Source organism: Arachis ipaensis, chromosome B01, assembly GCF_000816755.2.
Source record: "Arachis ipaensis cultivar K30076 chromosome B01, Araip1.1, whole genome shotgun sequence".
Classification (NCBI taxonomy): Eukaryota; Viridiplantae; Streptophyta; class Magnoliopsida; order Fabales; family Fabaceae; genus Arachis; species Arachis ipaensis.
This window is the reverse complement of record NC_029785.2, coordinates 7,930,175-7,948,485: the sequence shown is the minus strand read 5'-3', so window position 1 is coordinate 7,948,485 and position 18,311 is coordinate 7,930,175. Positions and strand designations below refer to the sequence as shown.

The 18,311-nt window shown below is 41.6% G+C and overlaps 4 protein-coding genes across 4 annotated transcripts; all 4 read left to right on the top strand.

The window, feature by feature from the left end:
• On the top strand, positions 3,626 to 5,175 carry LOC107645575. The gene is made up of 2 exons (XM_016349631.1): positions 3,626 to 4,300; positions 4,348 to 5,175. Exons 1-2 carry the CDS (start codon positions 3,626 to 3,628, stop codon positions 5,173 to 5,175), a joined length of 1,503 nt encoding a protein of 500 aa, XP_016205117.1.
• On the top strand, positions 6,366 to 8,752 carry LOC107645570. Its single transcript, XM_016349626.1, has 3 exons — positions 6,366 to 6,761; positions 6,863 to 8,071; positions 8,204 to 8,752. The coding sequence occupies exons 1-3, from the start codon at positions 6,366 to 6,368 to the stop codon at positions 8,750 to 8,752; spliced, it is 2,154 nt and encodes a 717-aa protein (XP_016205112.1).
• Positions 11,127 to 16,046, top strand: LOC110265094. Its single transcript, XM_021107865.1, has 3 exons — positions 11,127 to 11,177; positions 14,885 to 15,088; positions 15,201 to 16,046. The coding sequence occupies exons 1-3, from the start codon at positions 11,127 to 11,129 to the stop codon at positions 16,044 to 16,046; spliced, it is 1,101 nt and encodes a 366-aa protein (XP_020963524.1).
• On the top strand, positions 16,095 to 17,632 carry LOC110265093. The gene is made up of 4 exons (XM_021107864.1): positions 16,095 to 16,310; positions 16,425 to 16,815; positions 16,930 to 17,134; positions 17,217 to 17,632. Exons 1-4 carry the CDS (start codon positions 16,095 to 16,097, stop codon positions 17,410 to 17,412), a joined length of 1,008 nt encoding a protein of 335 aa, XP_020963523.1. The 3' UTR covers positions 17,413 to 17,632.

Genomic DNA, 18,311 nt, shown 5'->3' with positions numbered 1-18,311 from the left:
AGGTGAAGGCCGCGAGAACAGACCTTGCTTTGATACAAAATTGACTCCAGGACGTCGTTTGAGTCATCAATCTTGACGAGGTTAACAATCCACTATGGTGAAAATAGCTATAAACTCACTTCGGATAACCAAATGATACATGAGTTATTTATACTATGTGAGAAAAAAAAAAACTTGTATGACTTAAGCAATATGGGACTAATAAATAACATAAAATTCACTATCCTAAGTGTTAGAAACAAGAGACTAAACTGGAAAAAAGATTTGTATATTATTGAGTGTGTTCAAGTTGCCTATTCAAGTTGTGTGGAATGATACAATATAAAAGGATATTTATAGGGGCTAAGAGAATCGTAATAATAAAGACGTAATATTCTATAATAAATATTCAAATATACTAAATAATTCTAATTGATCCTAATTATATTCTAACATCCCCCCTCAAACTCAAGTGACAACTTGAGTTTGAAACTTATTTAAAATAACAAAATAAAGAGAAAAAAACTGCATAAACTGATAAAACAGGTGCAGACGGAACTGCCGGAAAGAAGCGCAGATGAAACTGCCGCTTGTCTGAAGGAAGCGCAGGTGGAACTGCCGCTAGTCTGAAGGAAGCAAAGACGGAACTGCTGCTAGTCTGAAGGAAGCGCACACAGAACTGTCGCTTGTCTGAAGGAAGCGCAAACGGAACTGCCGCTTTTCTGAAGAAAGTGCAGACGGATCTGCCGCTTGTCTGAAGGAAGCGCAGACGGAACTGCCGCTTGTCTAAAGGAACTGCAGACGAAACTGCTAGAAAGAAATGCAGACAAAACTACCACAAGAAAACACAGACGAAACATAGACGGAACTGCCACGAGAGAACACAAACGGAACTGCCACGAGAGAACGCAGACAGAACTGCCACGAGAGAATATAGACGGAACTGCCAAAAGAGAGCGAAAACTATATGATTTCTTCATGAGAATAGGTAAGTAGCGGATGACAATGGCGTTTGATCATTCGACTCGAAAAAACACAAGACAGAGAAAATAGGCTAGTTGGTGAGGTGAAAAAGCATCAAAGGAGTGACAAAAGAGAAAGAAAAATGGCATAGAAAAAAATGCAAAAACTACGGTGATTTCACTGCAAGAAAAACAACCTATCATCTTCAAGGAGGATACCATGGCTCTGATACCATGTTAGAAACAAGAGACTAAACTAGAGAAAGGATTTGTGTATTATTGAGTGTGTTCAAGTTGCCTATTCAAATTGTGTGGAATGATACAATACAGAAGGATATTTATAGGGGTTAAGAGAATCGTAATAATAAAGACGTAATATTCTATAATAAATATTTAGATATACTAAATAATTCTAATTGATCCTAATTGATCTTAATTATATTCTAACACTAAGCAATATAGGACTTATATTCCCTTATTACAAGTAACTAATATAATTAACCTATTAACTCTACTTGCTCATAGGTCATCAATACTACATAACTAGTTCAATGAAAAGAAAAGCATATAATTTAATTGGAAATGACACATGAATTTTTAGTGAATAATATAAGAAGTGCTTAAAGTTGCGTTTGGTTTTGAGAACATGACAATACAAGACACTGAGAATATGACACAAGGCAGAGATACAAAAATTAGTATTTTTATATTTTGTTTAGTGAACTGAATATAAGATAGAACAAATAATAAAAAATATATTTTATTTTATTTTTTTACAAAAAATTTAGAATAAAAAATAAAATGATAAAAAATATAATTATGAAAATTTAATAATGATAATAAAAAAAATAAGTTATGTCTCTATTCAATGTCTCCGTGTCCTTCCTATTAAAAATGACACAAAATATAATAATTCAGTGTCTCATAACACAATATCTTTTTTCATGTCTCACATGTCAAACACAATTTTGTATTCTAAGTCCATATCTCAGTGTCCTGTTCTTATAAACAAACATAGCCTAAAAAATCACAGATTAAGAAATTTTTTCATAACTTCTAATTGGTTAAGAAATTTTATATGTCACAATTAAAAAATTTCTTGTGCCACAGGTTAAGAAATTTTAGTGTTATTTTTGTTTCACATAACTTCTAATTGATTAAGAAATTTTTTATGTCACCACTAAGAAATTTTTTATATCAAAATTAAAATTTTTTTTGTGTTACAGTTAAAATATTTTGGGAGTATTTTTTGATAAATTTTATACGATTCAAAATTTTTTCTTTTTTTATTCTTCTCCTTCTTATTTATTTTTTATAATTCTTATTGTTTCACAAAAATAATAAAAATAGAAGAAAATATAATAATAATAATACTAAAAAGAAGAAGAAGAAAAAAATAAAAGAAAAACACAATAACATATATAACAACAGAATGTCTAGAAAGAGAAAATACGGAAAGAATTTTTTTTAATTTCTCTACTATTATAAACAAACTTTTTTTAATTTTATTTTATGTATCATTTTGATAAGTCCCTTATTTATCATATTCATTGTCTTATGAAAGGTTTTCTTTTGGTTATTTGGAGTGAAAATCAACTGATTTGTAGTGTAATATATTTTAAGTTGTGAAATTTTTGGATGATTGTAACAGAGTATGCTTTCAAGGCTGCTGGGATCACATCAATTGGTCTACGAGGAAATAAATAACTTTTTAAATGATATATTCTATGACCAAAAAGAAAAAAAAAGGAAGATGTTCACATATGTCACTCTATTTGTTTGGAATATGGTATTTCAATTTCTACAACCATTGAGATATATATTAAATAATTCATGTGGTCAAGATTTAATGAATAAAAATATTGTGCATATCAATCACAAAAGGTCTACAAAAAACCTGCAACGGATTTTTTCTTTTTTCAGTTTGGAATGGATGAAAATGTCCAACTTACCCAACTTCTACCGTTTCATTGTAATATACAATGAGTCCATCTGTCAATGATTTATATGAATTATGTCTAGCCATTTTTTTCTAAGCCATTTTTAACAATAAAACTGTTACGGCCTGGCCCAAGTAATTTACGGGCCGGTCCGATCCGGGCAGCACCCGATCCAAACGGTCGGGAGTGAGACGCTCAGATGCCGACTCGGACAGCATCCCTAACAGCTTCGCCACAGCTGTGCGAGGAAGGCCTCGAAGAAGGTGGGCCTGTCCCTGCATGGCCCACCTCTAACACGATATATATAGGGAATGACCTACCCTTCCCCAAAAAGGTACGTTACATACCACTCAACCCTTACTCGCCTGCACATTTCACTGACTTGAGCGTTGGAGTGTCTTTGCAGGTGACTCCCCTCACACAAAGTGCTCGGGACATCATCCACTCATCCTCGGCAGACCAGAACCAGGCGAACCCCATCTAATCAATCGAAGCACCAACCCGAACCGTCCGGTACCCGACTTACCGAACATTGGCGCCGTCTGTGGGGACCGCCTGAATGGAAGTAATACAAAGCCTTCGAGGAGCAGGGCGAGAAGCCGGGCAGAGAGGGGAACCCATCGTGGCGTCCTCCGAGGAGCGCACAAGATCCCCTCCTCGACGAACCACACGATCCCTTGAAAGGCGCCCCTTCGGGGAACCGGCGACAACAGCGCCAGGATAATGCAAGAGCTACGTCACATAATGCAGGATCTAGAGCACCGATTGGCAGCTCGAGAGCATCGCCAGCAAACACCCGAGTCGAGCGACTCCCGTTCTCCGCTGAGAAGCCGCTCCCGACGCGCGGCTAGCCAAAGGTCCGAATCTGAAAGCCCCTGGGAGGAAGGACGCATAAGGAGGCGCCACAACCCCCTCATATATATCAGGAACAGGAGGCAGCGTGCCACAAACCACGCCGCTGATCGTGACCGGGAAGATGGTCGTCGGGAAGATGAAAGGAGAACACGGCGAGCAAGCGGACCTATCATAGTAGGCGCGACCCCTTTTCATCGTTCCATCCTCGAAGTCCGGCTGCCAAAGCACTTTGACAAACCTACGGACATGAGGTATGACAGAATGCAAGACCCGCAAGAGCACCTCACGGCCTTCGAGGCCAGGATGAACTTGGAAGGAGTGGGGGACGAGGTAAGGTGCCGCGCTTTCCCGATCACCCTCGCTGGACCTGCGATACGGTGGTTTAATAACCTCCCGCAGGGCTCGATGGCCAAGTTCTCGGATATAAGCCACGCCTTCTTAGCCCAATTCACTACCAGGATAGCCAAAGCAAAGCACCCAATCAACTTGCCCGGAGAACCGACAAGAAAATATCTGGATCGTTTTAACGACGAGTGCCTAGAGATCGATGGACTGACCGACTCAGTTGCCAGCTTATGTCTAACGAACGGACTCCTAAACGAAGACTTCAGAAAGCACCTCACGACAAAGCCGGTGTGGACGATGCAGGAGATCCAATCGTAGCCAGAGAATACATCAATGACGAAGAAGTCAGCCAGGTAGTGGCTGCCAATAAACGGCAACCCTCCTACAGTCAAAACCGGCACCACCAAAGCGGAAAAAGGCAGAAGGAACTCGCTAGAGACGGCGGTCCGAGTAAAAATCCCAGGCCGTTCCCTCGCGTTGGGAAGTTCACCAACTACACTCCCCTCACCGCGCCGATTGTGGAAGTTTACCAACAAATAGCCGAGAAGGGGATCCTGTCAAAGCCCCGACCACTGAAGGAGCGAACAGGGGGGAACCAGAGCCTCTACTGTGACTATCACAAGGGCTACGGACACAAAACTCAGGACTGTTTCGACTTGAAGGACGCGCTAGAGCAGGAAATTAGAGATGGAAAGCTAGCTGAGTTCACCCACCACATTAGGGAGCCGAGGAGACGGAACCGCGGCCACGAAAGCGAGGACGGAACACAGGCAGCAAAGTGGCGCCAAGAGCCGGAAGAGAACGATCACGGCCTCACCATAGTAAACGTGGTAACAGCAAGAAACGCGGCTCCCAGGTTGAAGTCGGCACATAAGAAGGACGCCAAGGTCCTCGCGGTTTCCTCATCCTCTGCGCGAAGCACCAAGAAACTCCCATCCATCTCATTCGGCCTGGAGGACCAATGGTTTGACGAGATCGGGGAAAGCCCTCCCATGGTCATAACGGCCAGAGTAGGAACCGGTCTTGTCAAGCGAATCCTTATAGATACGGGGCAGACTCGAACATCATGTTCCGCAATGTGTTCGACGCTTTAGGCCTAAGGGACGCCGACCTACAGACTCACCAGCACGGCGTCGTAGGGCTCGGCGACCATTTCATCAAGCCAGATGGCATAATCACCATGCCGACCTCACTGGGACAAGGCCAGGGGAGAAGAACGATAATGGCCGAGTTCGTGATCTTACGAGACTCCACCACTTACAACATCATCCTGGGGAGAAAGACCATCAACGACCTAGGAGGAGTCATCAGCACAAGGATGCTGGTGATGAAGTTCATAACTGAAGAAGGGTCAGTAGGGTCTGTGAGGGGAGACCTGGAAACGGCAGTCGCTTGCGACAACGCCAGTCTTTCGTTGAGAAGGAAGTCTAAAGAGGCATCGGGAGTATTTCTCTCCGACTTGGATGCCAGAATTGACGACAAACCCAGACCCGAACCCAAAGGGGACCTGGAAAAGTTTAGGGTCAGGAACTCGGAGGAAAAGTTCACGTTCGTGAATAGAAACCTCCCCCATGAGTTGAAAGAGCCTTTGATGGAAATGATCAGAGCCAACGGCGATTTATTCGCCTGGACACCTGCCGACATGCCGGGGATAGATTCCGGTCTCATGTCACACCACCTAGCCATCAAGCCGGAAGCCAAACCAGTGGCCCAAAGGAGGAGGAAAATGTCTCAGGAAAGGGCAGAGGAAGTGGCCAAGCAAACGGCCAGCCTCCTCGAAGCGGGGTTCATCCGGGAGCTGGACTATTCGACCTGGTTGTAAAACGTGGTCCTGGTAAAAAAGCACAATGGGAGATGGAGGATGTGCGTGGACTACTCCGATCTCAACAAGGCATGTCCCTAAGACTGCTATCCCCTCCCCAACATTGATGCACTCGTCGACGCGGCTGCAGGATACCGGTATCTGAACTTCATGGATGCCTACTCCGGCTACAATCAGATACCGATGTACCGGCCAGACGAGGATAAAACGGCGTTCATAACGCCAGGGGGGACTTACTGCTACAGGGTGATGCCCTTTGGCCTGAAGAACGCGGGGGCAACATACCAGAAGATGATGAACAAAATATTCAGCGATCTCATTGGCAAGACGGTGGAAGTCTACGTGGATGATATCCTTGCAAAGACCACCCGGCTCGACGATCTCATAAGCGATCTGGAGAATGTGTTCGCATCCCTCCGACAACACGGCATGAGGCTTAACCCGCTCAAGTGCGCCTTTGCCATGGAGGCCGGAAAGTTCCTGGGGTTCATGATAACCCAGAGGGGAGTGGAGGCCAACCCTGAAAAGTGCCAAGCAATACTCCAGATGAGGAGCCCGGGCTGCATCAAAGACGTTCAGCGACTGACGGGAAGGCTCACCGCGTTGTCCCGATTCCTTGGTGCATCGGCAGCAAAAACCTTACCCTTCTTCAACTTGATGAAGAAGGGAATAGCATTTGAATGGACCCCTACGTGCGAAGAAGCGTTCAACCACTTCAAAGAGATTCTAGCAACACCCCCGGTGCTCGGTAAGCCCAAAGCCGGAGAACCACTCTATATGTACCTAGCCATAACAGAAGGGGCGCTTGCGGCGGTGCTGGTGCGGGAAGAAGGGAAAACCCAGCAACCGATCTACTTTGTGAGTAGAGCACTGCAGGGGCAGAACTTAGATACAGCAAGCTGGAGAAGCTGGCACTAGCACTCCTGGTCTCCTCTCGCCGACTACGACAATACTTCCAGGGTCACCAGGTGGTCGTGAGAACGGATCAGGGGATTCGTCAGGTACTCCAAAAACCTGATCTGGCGGAAAGGATGATGACCTGGGCCATCGAATTGTCCCAATACGATTTAAGCTACGAACCCCGACATGCTATTAAGGCGCAAGCAATGGTAGACTTCCTAGTGGAAGTAACCGGGAATCCAATCGAAGACGCGGACACACGGTGGAAGCTCCATGTGGACGGAGCCTCCAACCAGACATCCGGGGGTGCCGGGATCATTCTAGAAAGCTCGACCGGAGTCACCTATGAACAATCGGTTAAGTTCGAGTTTCCCGTATCAAACAACCAAGCAGAATACGAAGCCCTCCTGGGGGGCTTGGTCCTAGCTCGGGAAGTCGGGGCAACGAGGTTGGAAGTATGCAGCGACTCGCAGGTCGTCACCGCGCAGGTAAATGGAAGCTACCAAGCCAGAGACTCGCTGCTACAGAAATACTTAGAAAGGGTCAAAGAGCTGAGCAAACAATTTGAGGAGGTCACGATCCAACACGTTCCAAGGGAAAGGAACACGCGGGCAGACCTCATATCCAAGCTCACAAGCACAAAACCTGGAACCGGCAACTGCTCCCTCATTCAAGGCATCACGAAAGAGTCGGCAGTCACCCTCCACCTGACCAAGATAAGCCCTTCTTGGATGGATCACATCACCGACTTCTTGGAAAATGGAAAACTCCCTGAGGACGAGAAGAAAGCCAAAGTGTTAAGAAGGGAAGCTGCCAAGTATACGGTCATACGGGACCAGCTATTCAAGAAGGGACTCAGCCAACCTTTGCTGAAGTGCCTGCACCCCGATCAGACGGACTACGTGCTCAGAGAAGTCCACGAGGGATGCTGCGGCCATCATATCGAGGGCAAAGCCCTAGCTAGGAAACTCATCCGAGCTGGATACTACTGGCCGACAATGATGAATGACTCCAGAGGATTCGTGAAAAAATGCACGAAGTGTCAGCAGAACGCCAACTTCCACAAAGCGCCAGCTTCCGAGTTGAGCCTACTGACGTCTACCCGACCTTTCACACAATGGGGAGTCGACCTCTTGGGACCCTTCCCGGTTGGTCCAGGGCAAGTCAAGTATCTCATAGTCGCCATCGACTACTACACCAAATGGATAGAGGCTAAATCATTGGCCAGCATATCCTCATCCAATTGTAGAAAGTTCATGTGGAGGCAGGTAATAACCTGGTTTGGAATCCCGGAGGTCGTCATTTCGGATAATGGGACACAGTTCACTGACAAGAAGTTCGCAGAGTTTCTCACCGGCTTGGGGATAAAATAGAAGTTCTCCTCGGTTGAACATCTCCAGAAAAATGGACAAGTGGAGTCCGCAAATAAGGTCATCTTATTAGGTCTCAAGAAACGTCTAGACAGCAAAAAAGGCGTATGGGCCGACGAGCTCGCCTCGGTCCTCTGGTCCTACCGAGCAACCGAGCAAAGCTCCACGGGGGAAACCCCCTTCCACCTAACATACGGGGTTGATGCGGTGATACCTGTGGAGATCGGCGAGCCGAGCCCGCGGTTACTTCTCGCGAGAGTAGAAGAAGCGGTGGACAAAGACCTGGTAGACGAGGTCAGAGAAACGGCCCACTTGTTAGAGGTAGCGCTGAAACAAAGAATAGCCCTACGCTACAACACCAAGGTTCTCAGAAGGGAATTTGAGGAAAGAGACCTCGTCCTGCGACGCAACGACGTCGGGCTACCAACCCCAGAAGAAGGAAAGCTGGCGGTAAACTGGGAAGGTCCCTACAGAATCAGAGAAGTGCTTGGCAAAGGCGCCTACAAGTTGGAGAGACTCGATGGCAAAGAAATCCCAAGAACATGGAATGCAGGTAACCTGAGGAGATTTTACTCGTAGCTCGAGCACACCAGCCGAGCGGCCTGACGAGCTAGATAATCTACTTTTAAGTTCCACAATAATTTATTTTTACTAAGTATCTACCATGTTCACGAATTTGTTTAGCTAACGACTAATGTTTACTTATCTGAATTCTTCAATCTACTAATCCCCAATACGTATCCCACACAATCGCGTTCTTCAACGGCAATCCCGGACTAATCACCCCGGGAGCCAGTCGGATCATAGCCATAACTAACGGCCGCGATAATAAGACCAAGACGGTTTCAACCACGTTACCAACGTAGACGGCAAAATGGACACAAGCAATAAGTCCACACCGAAAAAATGGTAACAAAAACAAAATGCTGTTAAACAAAGTTTCAACAAGTGTTCACAACAAAATCACAAAATCCAGGCAAAAAACAGAAGGCGCAAGAACTAATTTCTTCGGCAAATCGACAATCTTGCCATCCTTGATCGTCTTGAAAACCCCAATCGCTAATGTGTCGAAGTCGGGAGCCACAATCTTCACCTGAGCCTTGAGAGCCTCCTCAGTCATGAAGATCGTGTTCTTCCCTTGTTCTTTGGTCGCCTTATGCTTCCTCTTGAGATCTTCAACTTCGGCTTGGACAGCTTTGGCCAACGAAACAGCCTGGTCGCGCTCCTTCTTCATAGCGACCGCCCGACCTTGCGCGGCGCTAAGCTGGCTCTCCAGAGTCATCTCTCGCTCGATTAAACGGGAGACGGTGGCATCGGAGACCTTCATTTTTTCCTCAAAGGACGTGGCCTTCTCCTCGGCATCCTTGCGCCCCTGCTCCGCCGCGGGCAGTTGTTCTTGAAGCTTCTCGACCTGAACCTTGAACTCGGTGTTGGCCTGGGCAGCAGTATCGAGCTTCCTTCTCAACGCTTGCATGCCCGACAACTCGAACTCAGCCTTCCGAGCTATCACCGCTCCGCGGAGAAGCGTGCGATACATCCACCTCGCTTGCCCCGCGAGCTCGGTACCAATAAAATGATCCTCCGTACCAGGGATCAGCTGATTGTCAATAAAGGCCCCAGCATCGAAATTCCTTTCCATCACGGTCAGAGTTCCTTCCGGGCTGGAGGATGCCCTCTGCCTCTTGGGAGTAGGGACAAGCTTCAGATCATCATACTCCCGATTGATAGAGAACGACTGCCCAATACCGGCCGTCTCCTCGGGAATAGGAGAAGCCTTCACCCCGGCAGAGTTCTTGTCAGACATCTCGGCGTCCTGAGGCGAAGGTATGGCCTGATCCCCCTTCTCCTCGGTAGGGCCTTCCGACTTCCCAGTAGCCTGCTCGTCAGCCTTCTCCTCATCACTGTCCTCCAAGAAGGTCTTGACTAAACCTTCAAGCCCGGTTACCGAAGCAGATATCTCCACTACAACAGAGAAACGAATACGTCAGTCGCAAAGTCGGCAATAGCAAATTAAATGATAAACAATACAAAAGTACAAGACAAAACAGCTCACAAATATAACTCCTGACGGCCTCCCGTTCACCCATAAGAAGGTGGGGGTTCACGTAATTCTTCCCAAAGACCGCCCACAACACGTCGGCAATTCTCTTATTTAAGGGGGACATCCCCTTATAGGTCACCTTAATGAAGGTGTTGGACCCCGCCCCGAAACTCCAATATGTCGGGATGAGGCGTTCCCCCTCCAATGACAACCAAAATGGATGGCGACCTTTGACGGGGCGGACCTTGAAATACTTATCCTTGAACCCATGATAGGAGTCCTCGAACAAGCTGAATATCTTCCGACCTTGGGCAGATCGAAAAGACAAGAACCCTTTCCTCGCTTTCCCCTCTTTGGGGGGGGGGGTTAGTAAGGTTGAAGAAAAAGAGAAAGACGTCCACAGACACCGGCAGCTCAAGATATTCACAAACTATCTCGAAACAGCGAATAGCGGCCCAGCTATTCGGATGAAGCTGCGACAGTGACACGGATATCCAATTAAGAAGCGACATCTGGAAGTCGGAAAACGGTATGCGAACGCCCACCTGGGTGAACATGGCTTTGTAAAAAAAAATCCAGTCGGCAACCCGGGGGGAGTGAAAATTAATCTCGTATAGCCGTTCATGGGGAGCAGGGATGAAGACGTCATAATTGGCTTCCTCGTCTATCCCACCGCACAGATACTCGGCTTGCCGAAACTCCGTCAACTCCTCCAGGTCCATCTGATTTGGCGAATCCTTCAAATCCTTAGTCACCCAGGCGTAGATGTCATAGTTCGCGGCGGAAGAAGAAGCCCGGGAAACGATGCGAGGCATACCTACAGTGGGGGTACCACTCCGTTAGTCTATGAGGTCGGGAATCCAGGAAAAACCCAGAAACTATGTCCATCCTATCCGACAGTTAAGATCAAGCATGGCTAAAGTCATCTATCATGCAAGCTACCTAAAAGCCTACCCTGGAATGGTACCCCTCCCCTAAAGCATCTACTTGGCACTAGAAAGTCATCTAGCAACAAAAACCAAACGAAAACAGCAAGAACACGGAGAAATGCAAACAGCAAACATGCAACAATGAAGCAGAAAAGAGAAAGGATCAAAGATTACCCGAATCGGTTGCGAAAACTGAGAAGGAAGAAGGAAAGATGCACGGAGATGCTAGAACGAAGCTCTGAGATTTTCTGAGTGAAGAAGAAGGAGATAGTAGGGAGATAGTAGTAGCAAGAGTGTAAAGGGAAAGATCAAAGCAAAAACTGTTTAAAACTGCCACACAGGAAGCGCAAAAGACCTGGGGGCAAAATAGTCTTTGCATACGGGATTTTCCAGCCCATTATGAGCATTAAATACCCTGCACGAAGAACGAGGCGACAAACGGTCGTTCCAACAACGAACAGACACGCGCACAAGAGGCACGTCCACCCCACGGACGGCCGACCTGACGACAACGCACGAGAGGGGAGATGACGCGCCACCAACGATCCTCACGGTCGTTGCTAGCGCGTCGGGGGCACTGTTACGGCCTGGCCCAAACAATTTACGGGCCGGCCTGACCCGGGCAGCACCCGACCCGAACGGTCGGGAGTGAGATGCTCAGATGCCGACTCGGACACGCGTCCTTGACAGCTTCGCCACAGCTGTGCGAGGGAGGCTTCGAAGAAGGTGGGCCTGTCCCTACAGGGCCCACCTCTGACACGATATATATAGGGAAGGACCTACCCTTCCCCAAAAAGGTACGTTACATACCATTCAACCCTTACTCGCTTGCACACTTCACTGACTTGAGCGTTAGAGTGTCTTTGCAGGTGACCCCCCTCACACAAAGTGCTCGGGACATCGTCCACTCATCCTCAGCAGACCAGAACCAGGCGAACCCCATCTAATCAATCGAAGCACCAACCCGAACCGTCCGGTACCCGACTTACCGAACAAAAACTTTATTTTTTATTTTTTTAAATTAACTCTTAAATACATATGTTATCATGAATTTTATAGAATTAAAAGTTTATTAAAAAATCATTGGAAAATAATGTTAGAATATTTAATTTTGCTCCTTTTTTTATTTCTCTAAAAATTTTTTAATTTGTGAAAAATCTTAAAATTTATTATTTTATATATCATTTTTATAATTTGTTGAAAGATAGATAATCAGGAGAGAGAAAAAATATTTAATAAAATAAAGTAAAATTTTATATATTGAGTTTTGATTGCTTGATTGATGTGAAAAAAATAAATTATAAAAGGCTTGAAATTTTTTTATAGCAAAATATCTATTACTTATTATATATCTCTAATTTTATAACCAAAATGTGTCACATATCACTCTCTCATTACAATTAGAATCAAATCTTTCCCTCCAAAATTAAGAAATTTTTCTCTTCTCCTTATTAATTTTACAACCAATCTCATTGCAATTGAATTCAAATCTTTGCCTCCAAAATTAAAGAATTCTCCTATCCTCCCTCTTCCATTCCTCTATTTATCTTCTTCCTTCAACCACTCTATCTATTTTATATATCATTATCAATATAAATGACTAATTACTAATTTGACAATTAAAATGTGCAACATGACATTCTTTAATTGCATTAAAATTAAAATTAAAATATACCTATATTATGTATCATATATTAGTATTACTATCTAATTTAACAATCAAATGTGTCACATGACACTCTCTTATTACAATTGAGAGAAAACATTTTTTTCAAAATTAATAAACTCCCTTTCTAAATTCTCTCATCTATCTCTCCATTTTTCTATTTCTCTCTATCATTTTTACTCTATATATAATTTATATTTTATATTAGTAATTTTGACAAATCAAAATATGTAATCCGATATTTTTTTATTACAATTAAAATAAAATATTTTCTTCCAAAATTAACAAACTCTCACTCGCTCTCACTCTCATTCTTCATCTTTATTTTTTTCTCTCTTTTCTTTCATTCTCTATTTTTTCTACGTTTCTGTTCTACAGAAAACAAAATTAACAAAATAATATAATTCAAATAAAAATTATTATTATTATTATTATTACATATATAGTTTTTTAGTTTTTTATTTAGTTTTAAATTTTCACCGCTTATTTTTTAATCTATATATTCATTTCTCTTCTTTCAAATATTTATTTCTTTCAAATATTTATTACATATAATTTGGAGAGAATACTAATGTTATAATTAAAAGTTAAAATCAAGATTCATCAATTGTTTTAAAAATATTAATTTTGAGTTAATTTTATAACTATCAATATAACTTTTTTATACTAATATCTAATTATATTTTTATATACATAGAGAGAAAAAATATTATTTTTAAATAGCAAATATAAAAATTAATTATTTTTATTTGTGCAACAAACTTAATAATTAACACCTAATTAAATGTAAAAGCATACATGTTAAATTATTTTAAATTTTAGATAACGAATGTTAAAATTAATTATTAATAAAAAATTAGACTTTTCATATAAAAATAATAACTAAAAATCTTATTATTTGATTTTTTATCTACAGATACCTTGGTGTACTTAGCCAGAGACTTTTGTTGACCTAGGACTTTTTTTCGTAAAAGTAGTTTGATTTTATAAATCTTTTGTGCTATGCATAATCTGTACTGTCAGAATAAAATGTACCGTAATTTTAAAAAATTTATATTCCCATAATGTTATCACGAGTAAAAATATTAGTTGATATATAAGCAAAAATATTTGCATGTTTTAACTTTCAAGTAATCTTTAAAATAAATTCAAATTTCATTTAGATGATTTATTTGATCAAATCAAACTTTATAATTTAATTATCAAAATAATAATTAAATAATACTTTAAAATATATTAAAATACTTGTTAGTATATGAACTTATAAATTTTAAACACTAAACGAGTAGTAAACAAATCAAACTAAATTTGCCAATTAAAATTATTATTTAACAAAAATTCTCAAAGACATGATAACATGAAGTAATTATCATAATAGTTGGATGCCAAAAAAAATTTCAGTATTATTTTTTTATTAAATATTCTATTATTGACAAATGTTAATAATTATAACCATAAATAATAATCATTATAGGTATATATTCGCAATATATAATTATATATATAAAAATATATGAAAAATACGTATCTATTTAGCATATTTTTTTTTAGCCACGGTACACTTTCTTTATCATCTAACACATTTTCCGTTCATTAAAAAGGTTAGTTTTTTCCTTCAAATTTCACTACATGACAAATTTGTCTAAGGCTACTTGTTAGCAGTGTTGTCAGAACTGGACCGACCCGGCCAATCGGACCGGAAAACCAACGAACCGGTGCTATAACCGGTCCGGGTGAGGCATCGAACCGAAGAAGGAGTTGAACCGGCGAGACCTGTATTGAACCGGCCGGGTTTTATCAGAACCGATGAACCGGCGGGTTTCGTTTAACCCAGACCGGTTCAAATTTTTTTTTCTGCGATGGAAAACGACGTCATTTCTTTAAAAAAAAAACAAAAAACAAAAGCGCAGAGCTGCTGCGTTTCAACGATGTAACCCTAGCCTCCATCCCCTTCCCCTGTTTCCCACTTTCCCTTCCCAAGTTCCCATACCCAAACGGTTTGAGTTGAGAGACCACCATCATCATCACTATGGCGCCATGACTCCATCCCCTGCTATTCGCCTACTCTGGTTCAGCTTCAGGCTTTCAGCCACTTCGTCGCCCCGTCGCCCCGTCAGCTTCAAGCCTTCAACCACGCGGCACTCACCTCACCACCGCATCCAGAGCAGTGCGCCACTCACCCCGTCCATCGAAGATTGAACATTGAAGTCGCCTCCTCGTCGCTCCTCGCTCCAGGTCTCCCTCTTCTCTGCTCGACGCTCGTCGCTCCATCCCTCCAGGTCCAGGGTCCAAAAAAATAGTAACAGAGGAAAAACTGATCCTGCATGGGGCCATTGTAAACAAGTTTTGGATAAAGGAAAAACTGCTCTGGTATTTATTTATTGCGAGAAGCTTATTAGGGGTGGAGGAATTGATCGGGTTAAGCATCATTTGGCTGAAAAAGGTGGAGATATTGAGGCATGTCGAAAGGTGCCAGCTGCGGTGAGACACCAATTCTCCCAAAATATTGAAGATCTTCGAACCAAGAAAAGGAAAACTCAAGAAGAATATGCAGAAAGTTATGGTGCTTGTGATGACGTTGAAAGGGAATTTGATGAGATTGAACATAATGAGATGCGACAACAACAAGCATCAAGAATTCCAGCACCTAGCTCTAGAAAGGGAGTTGGAAAACAACTCAAGGGACTACAATCCTTTTTTCCACCAGCAGCAACACCTGGAGCTCAACCAAGTATTAAAAGTGTTCTCAAAAGCAAAGAAATTGTGGAGAAGTGTGATATTGCTATTGCAAGATGGATGATGGATGCCTCTGTGCCATTCAATGCGGTTAATTCAGCTTATTATCAGCCGATGATCGATGCTATCGCAAATATGGGTGCAGGGTATAAAGGGCCAAATTACCAAAGAGTTCGTGGATATTTGTTGAGTAAATTGGTTGAAGATGTAAAGAAGATGATTGAAGGTTATCGTGTGATTTGGAAACAAACTGGATGTACTATCATGGCTGATGGATGGACTGATCGTTGTAGGCGTACTTTAATTAATTTCTTGGTTTATTGCCCTAAAGGAACTGTTTTCCTAAAGTCAGTTGATGCTTCTCATATCTCGAAAACTGCTGAGGCTTTGTTTAAGTTGCTTAGGGATGTTGTGTTATTTGTTGGTCCTGAGAATGTTGTACATGTAGTGACGGATAATGTTGCAAATTATGTTGCTGCTGGAAGGTTGTTGGAATCATAGTTTCCTAGATTGTATTGGTCTCCTTGTGCGGCACATTGTATTAATCTGATGTTGCAGGATATTGGAAAGTTTGTGGAAGTGACTGAAACTGTGTCACAAGCTTCAATGATTACGAAGTATATCTATAATCACTGCCATCCTTTGTACTTGATGAGGCAGTTCACAGGCGGCCGAGAAATACTTCGTCCAGCTCCAACTCGATTCGCCACTAATTTCATTGCTTTGCAAAGTATTTTAGCTCAAAAGGATGCATTGAGAGCTATGGTGACATCTAGAGAATAGACAAGTTCAGCTTACTCTAAAGAAGCCAAAGCAAAAAAGTTTGTGGATCAAGTCTTAGATTCTAAATTTTGGAATCAATGCACTGATATTGTTAAGCTTACGGAGCCACTTGTTCATGTATTGCGTATTGTGGATAGTGAAGATAGAGCTGCAATGGGTTTCCTTTATCAAGCTATGTATAAGGCTAGGGAAGACATGGTGAAGAGGTTTCAAAAAAGAAAGAGGGTTGTTGAACCTTATTTGAAGATTTTAGATTCACGTTGGGATTTACAACTTAAAAGAAACCTTCATGCTGCTGGTTATTGGTTAAATCCAGCTTTTCAATTTAATTCTGCAGAATTTGACAAGCACAAAGAAACAATTTCTGGCCTATTAGATGTGATTGAGAGATATGCTTACGGTGATGCTGATTTGATTACTAAATTGACAAGTGAGAAGAGAATCTTTAAGAATGCTGAAGGAGACTTTGGGAGACAGTCTGCAATACGTGAGCGAAGCACAGTGATGCCTGATAAATTTTGTATTAAAATTAGTTTTTTATGATTGTGATATGTTTAAGATTTGATTTTTATGATTGTGATTGTTTTCTTTTTATGTTAAGATCAATGGTGGGAATTTTATGGATGTGGAGCACCAAACCTGCAAAAGTTAGCAATTTGTGTTTTGAGTCAAACTTGCAGTTCTTCAGGTTGTGAGCGTAACTGGAGCATTTTCGAACACATTCACTCAAAGAAAAGGAATCGGTTAGAGCATCAAAAGCTTAATGATCTTGTTTATGTTCATTACAACTTAAGGCTACAACAAAGGTACTTTTTATTATTCTTTCTTGAAGGCATTATTTAAAATTTTTAGTCATAATAAGAATAATCAAGTTAATTGATAACATAGGAACCGAATGAGAAAGCAAAGTTATGATCCAATTTGTCTTGATGCATTTGAGGATCATTCGGAATGGATAATGGAAGATTCACCACCATTTTTAACTCCTGAAGAAGTTGATGCTTTACGGAATGATCTTGCAAATATGTCTCTTCAATCAGCTTTAGATGATTTGGGTATGTTGTTGTTAGGGATGATTTTGTAATGCTTTAACCAAATATTTTGCCTTATTATTGATTATGATTTGTGAAACATTATTGAAATGCTAGATGAATTGAATCTGGAAGAAGATCGAGATGATGGTGAAGCTAATAATACTTCTGTGGAAAATGCAAATCAGAATGAAACCAATCAACATGTAGCTCCAGATTTGTCAGATGAAGAAAGATATCCAGACTTTGAAGTTACTCCTTGGATATAATCCATGAATTGTTATTTTCATTATGTTAAATTGAGTTGTTCATGTAATAGACTAATAGTACTAAATTTTATGTTTATTCTCATATTACTACTTATTTTTAGGATTTGAGATTTAATATTTATTAAAATGTTATTGGAGATATATTTTTTAACTGTTAATTTTTAAGTTTTTAGCTATTTTATACATTTTACTTATGTGGAATCGGGTTAACCGGTTCAACCAGTGACCCACCGATTGAACCAGTAATCCAATGATCCAGTAACCTGACCGGTTTGATCACCGGTTCGATTCTGACAACTATACTTGTTAGTACAAAGAAATATCATATTCCACTATTTCGAGTGCCATACGGGATAATTTTCCAAAAAAAAATGATATATTCTGAAGTTCACTTTTACTTTATCTTATTGGAATAGCTTTATCAGCAGATGCTAGGATATTAGTTTAGCAAACAAGAAATGAAACTGCCGAGTTTCGATTTAGATATGAATATGAGATGCCAGCAGATATATTGGCTAAATGGTAAGTAGTACAGTTTTAAAAAGAATATTCAGCCACTAAAATAAATTATTAGCTACTTATTTCTTTGTTATATTTGTAATTAAAAATGTTAGTATTCTATTATGAAATTGTCAGCTTTCAAATTATTAAATTATTTTTTAATTTTGATATTTAATTTTTAT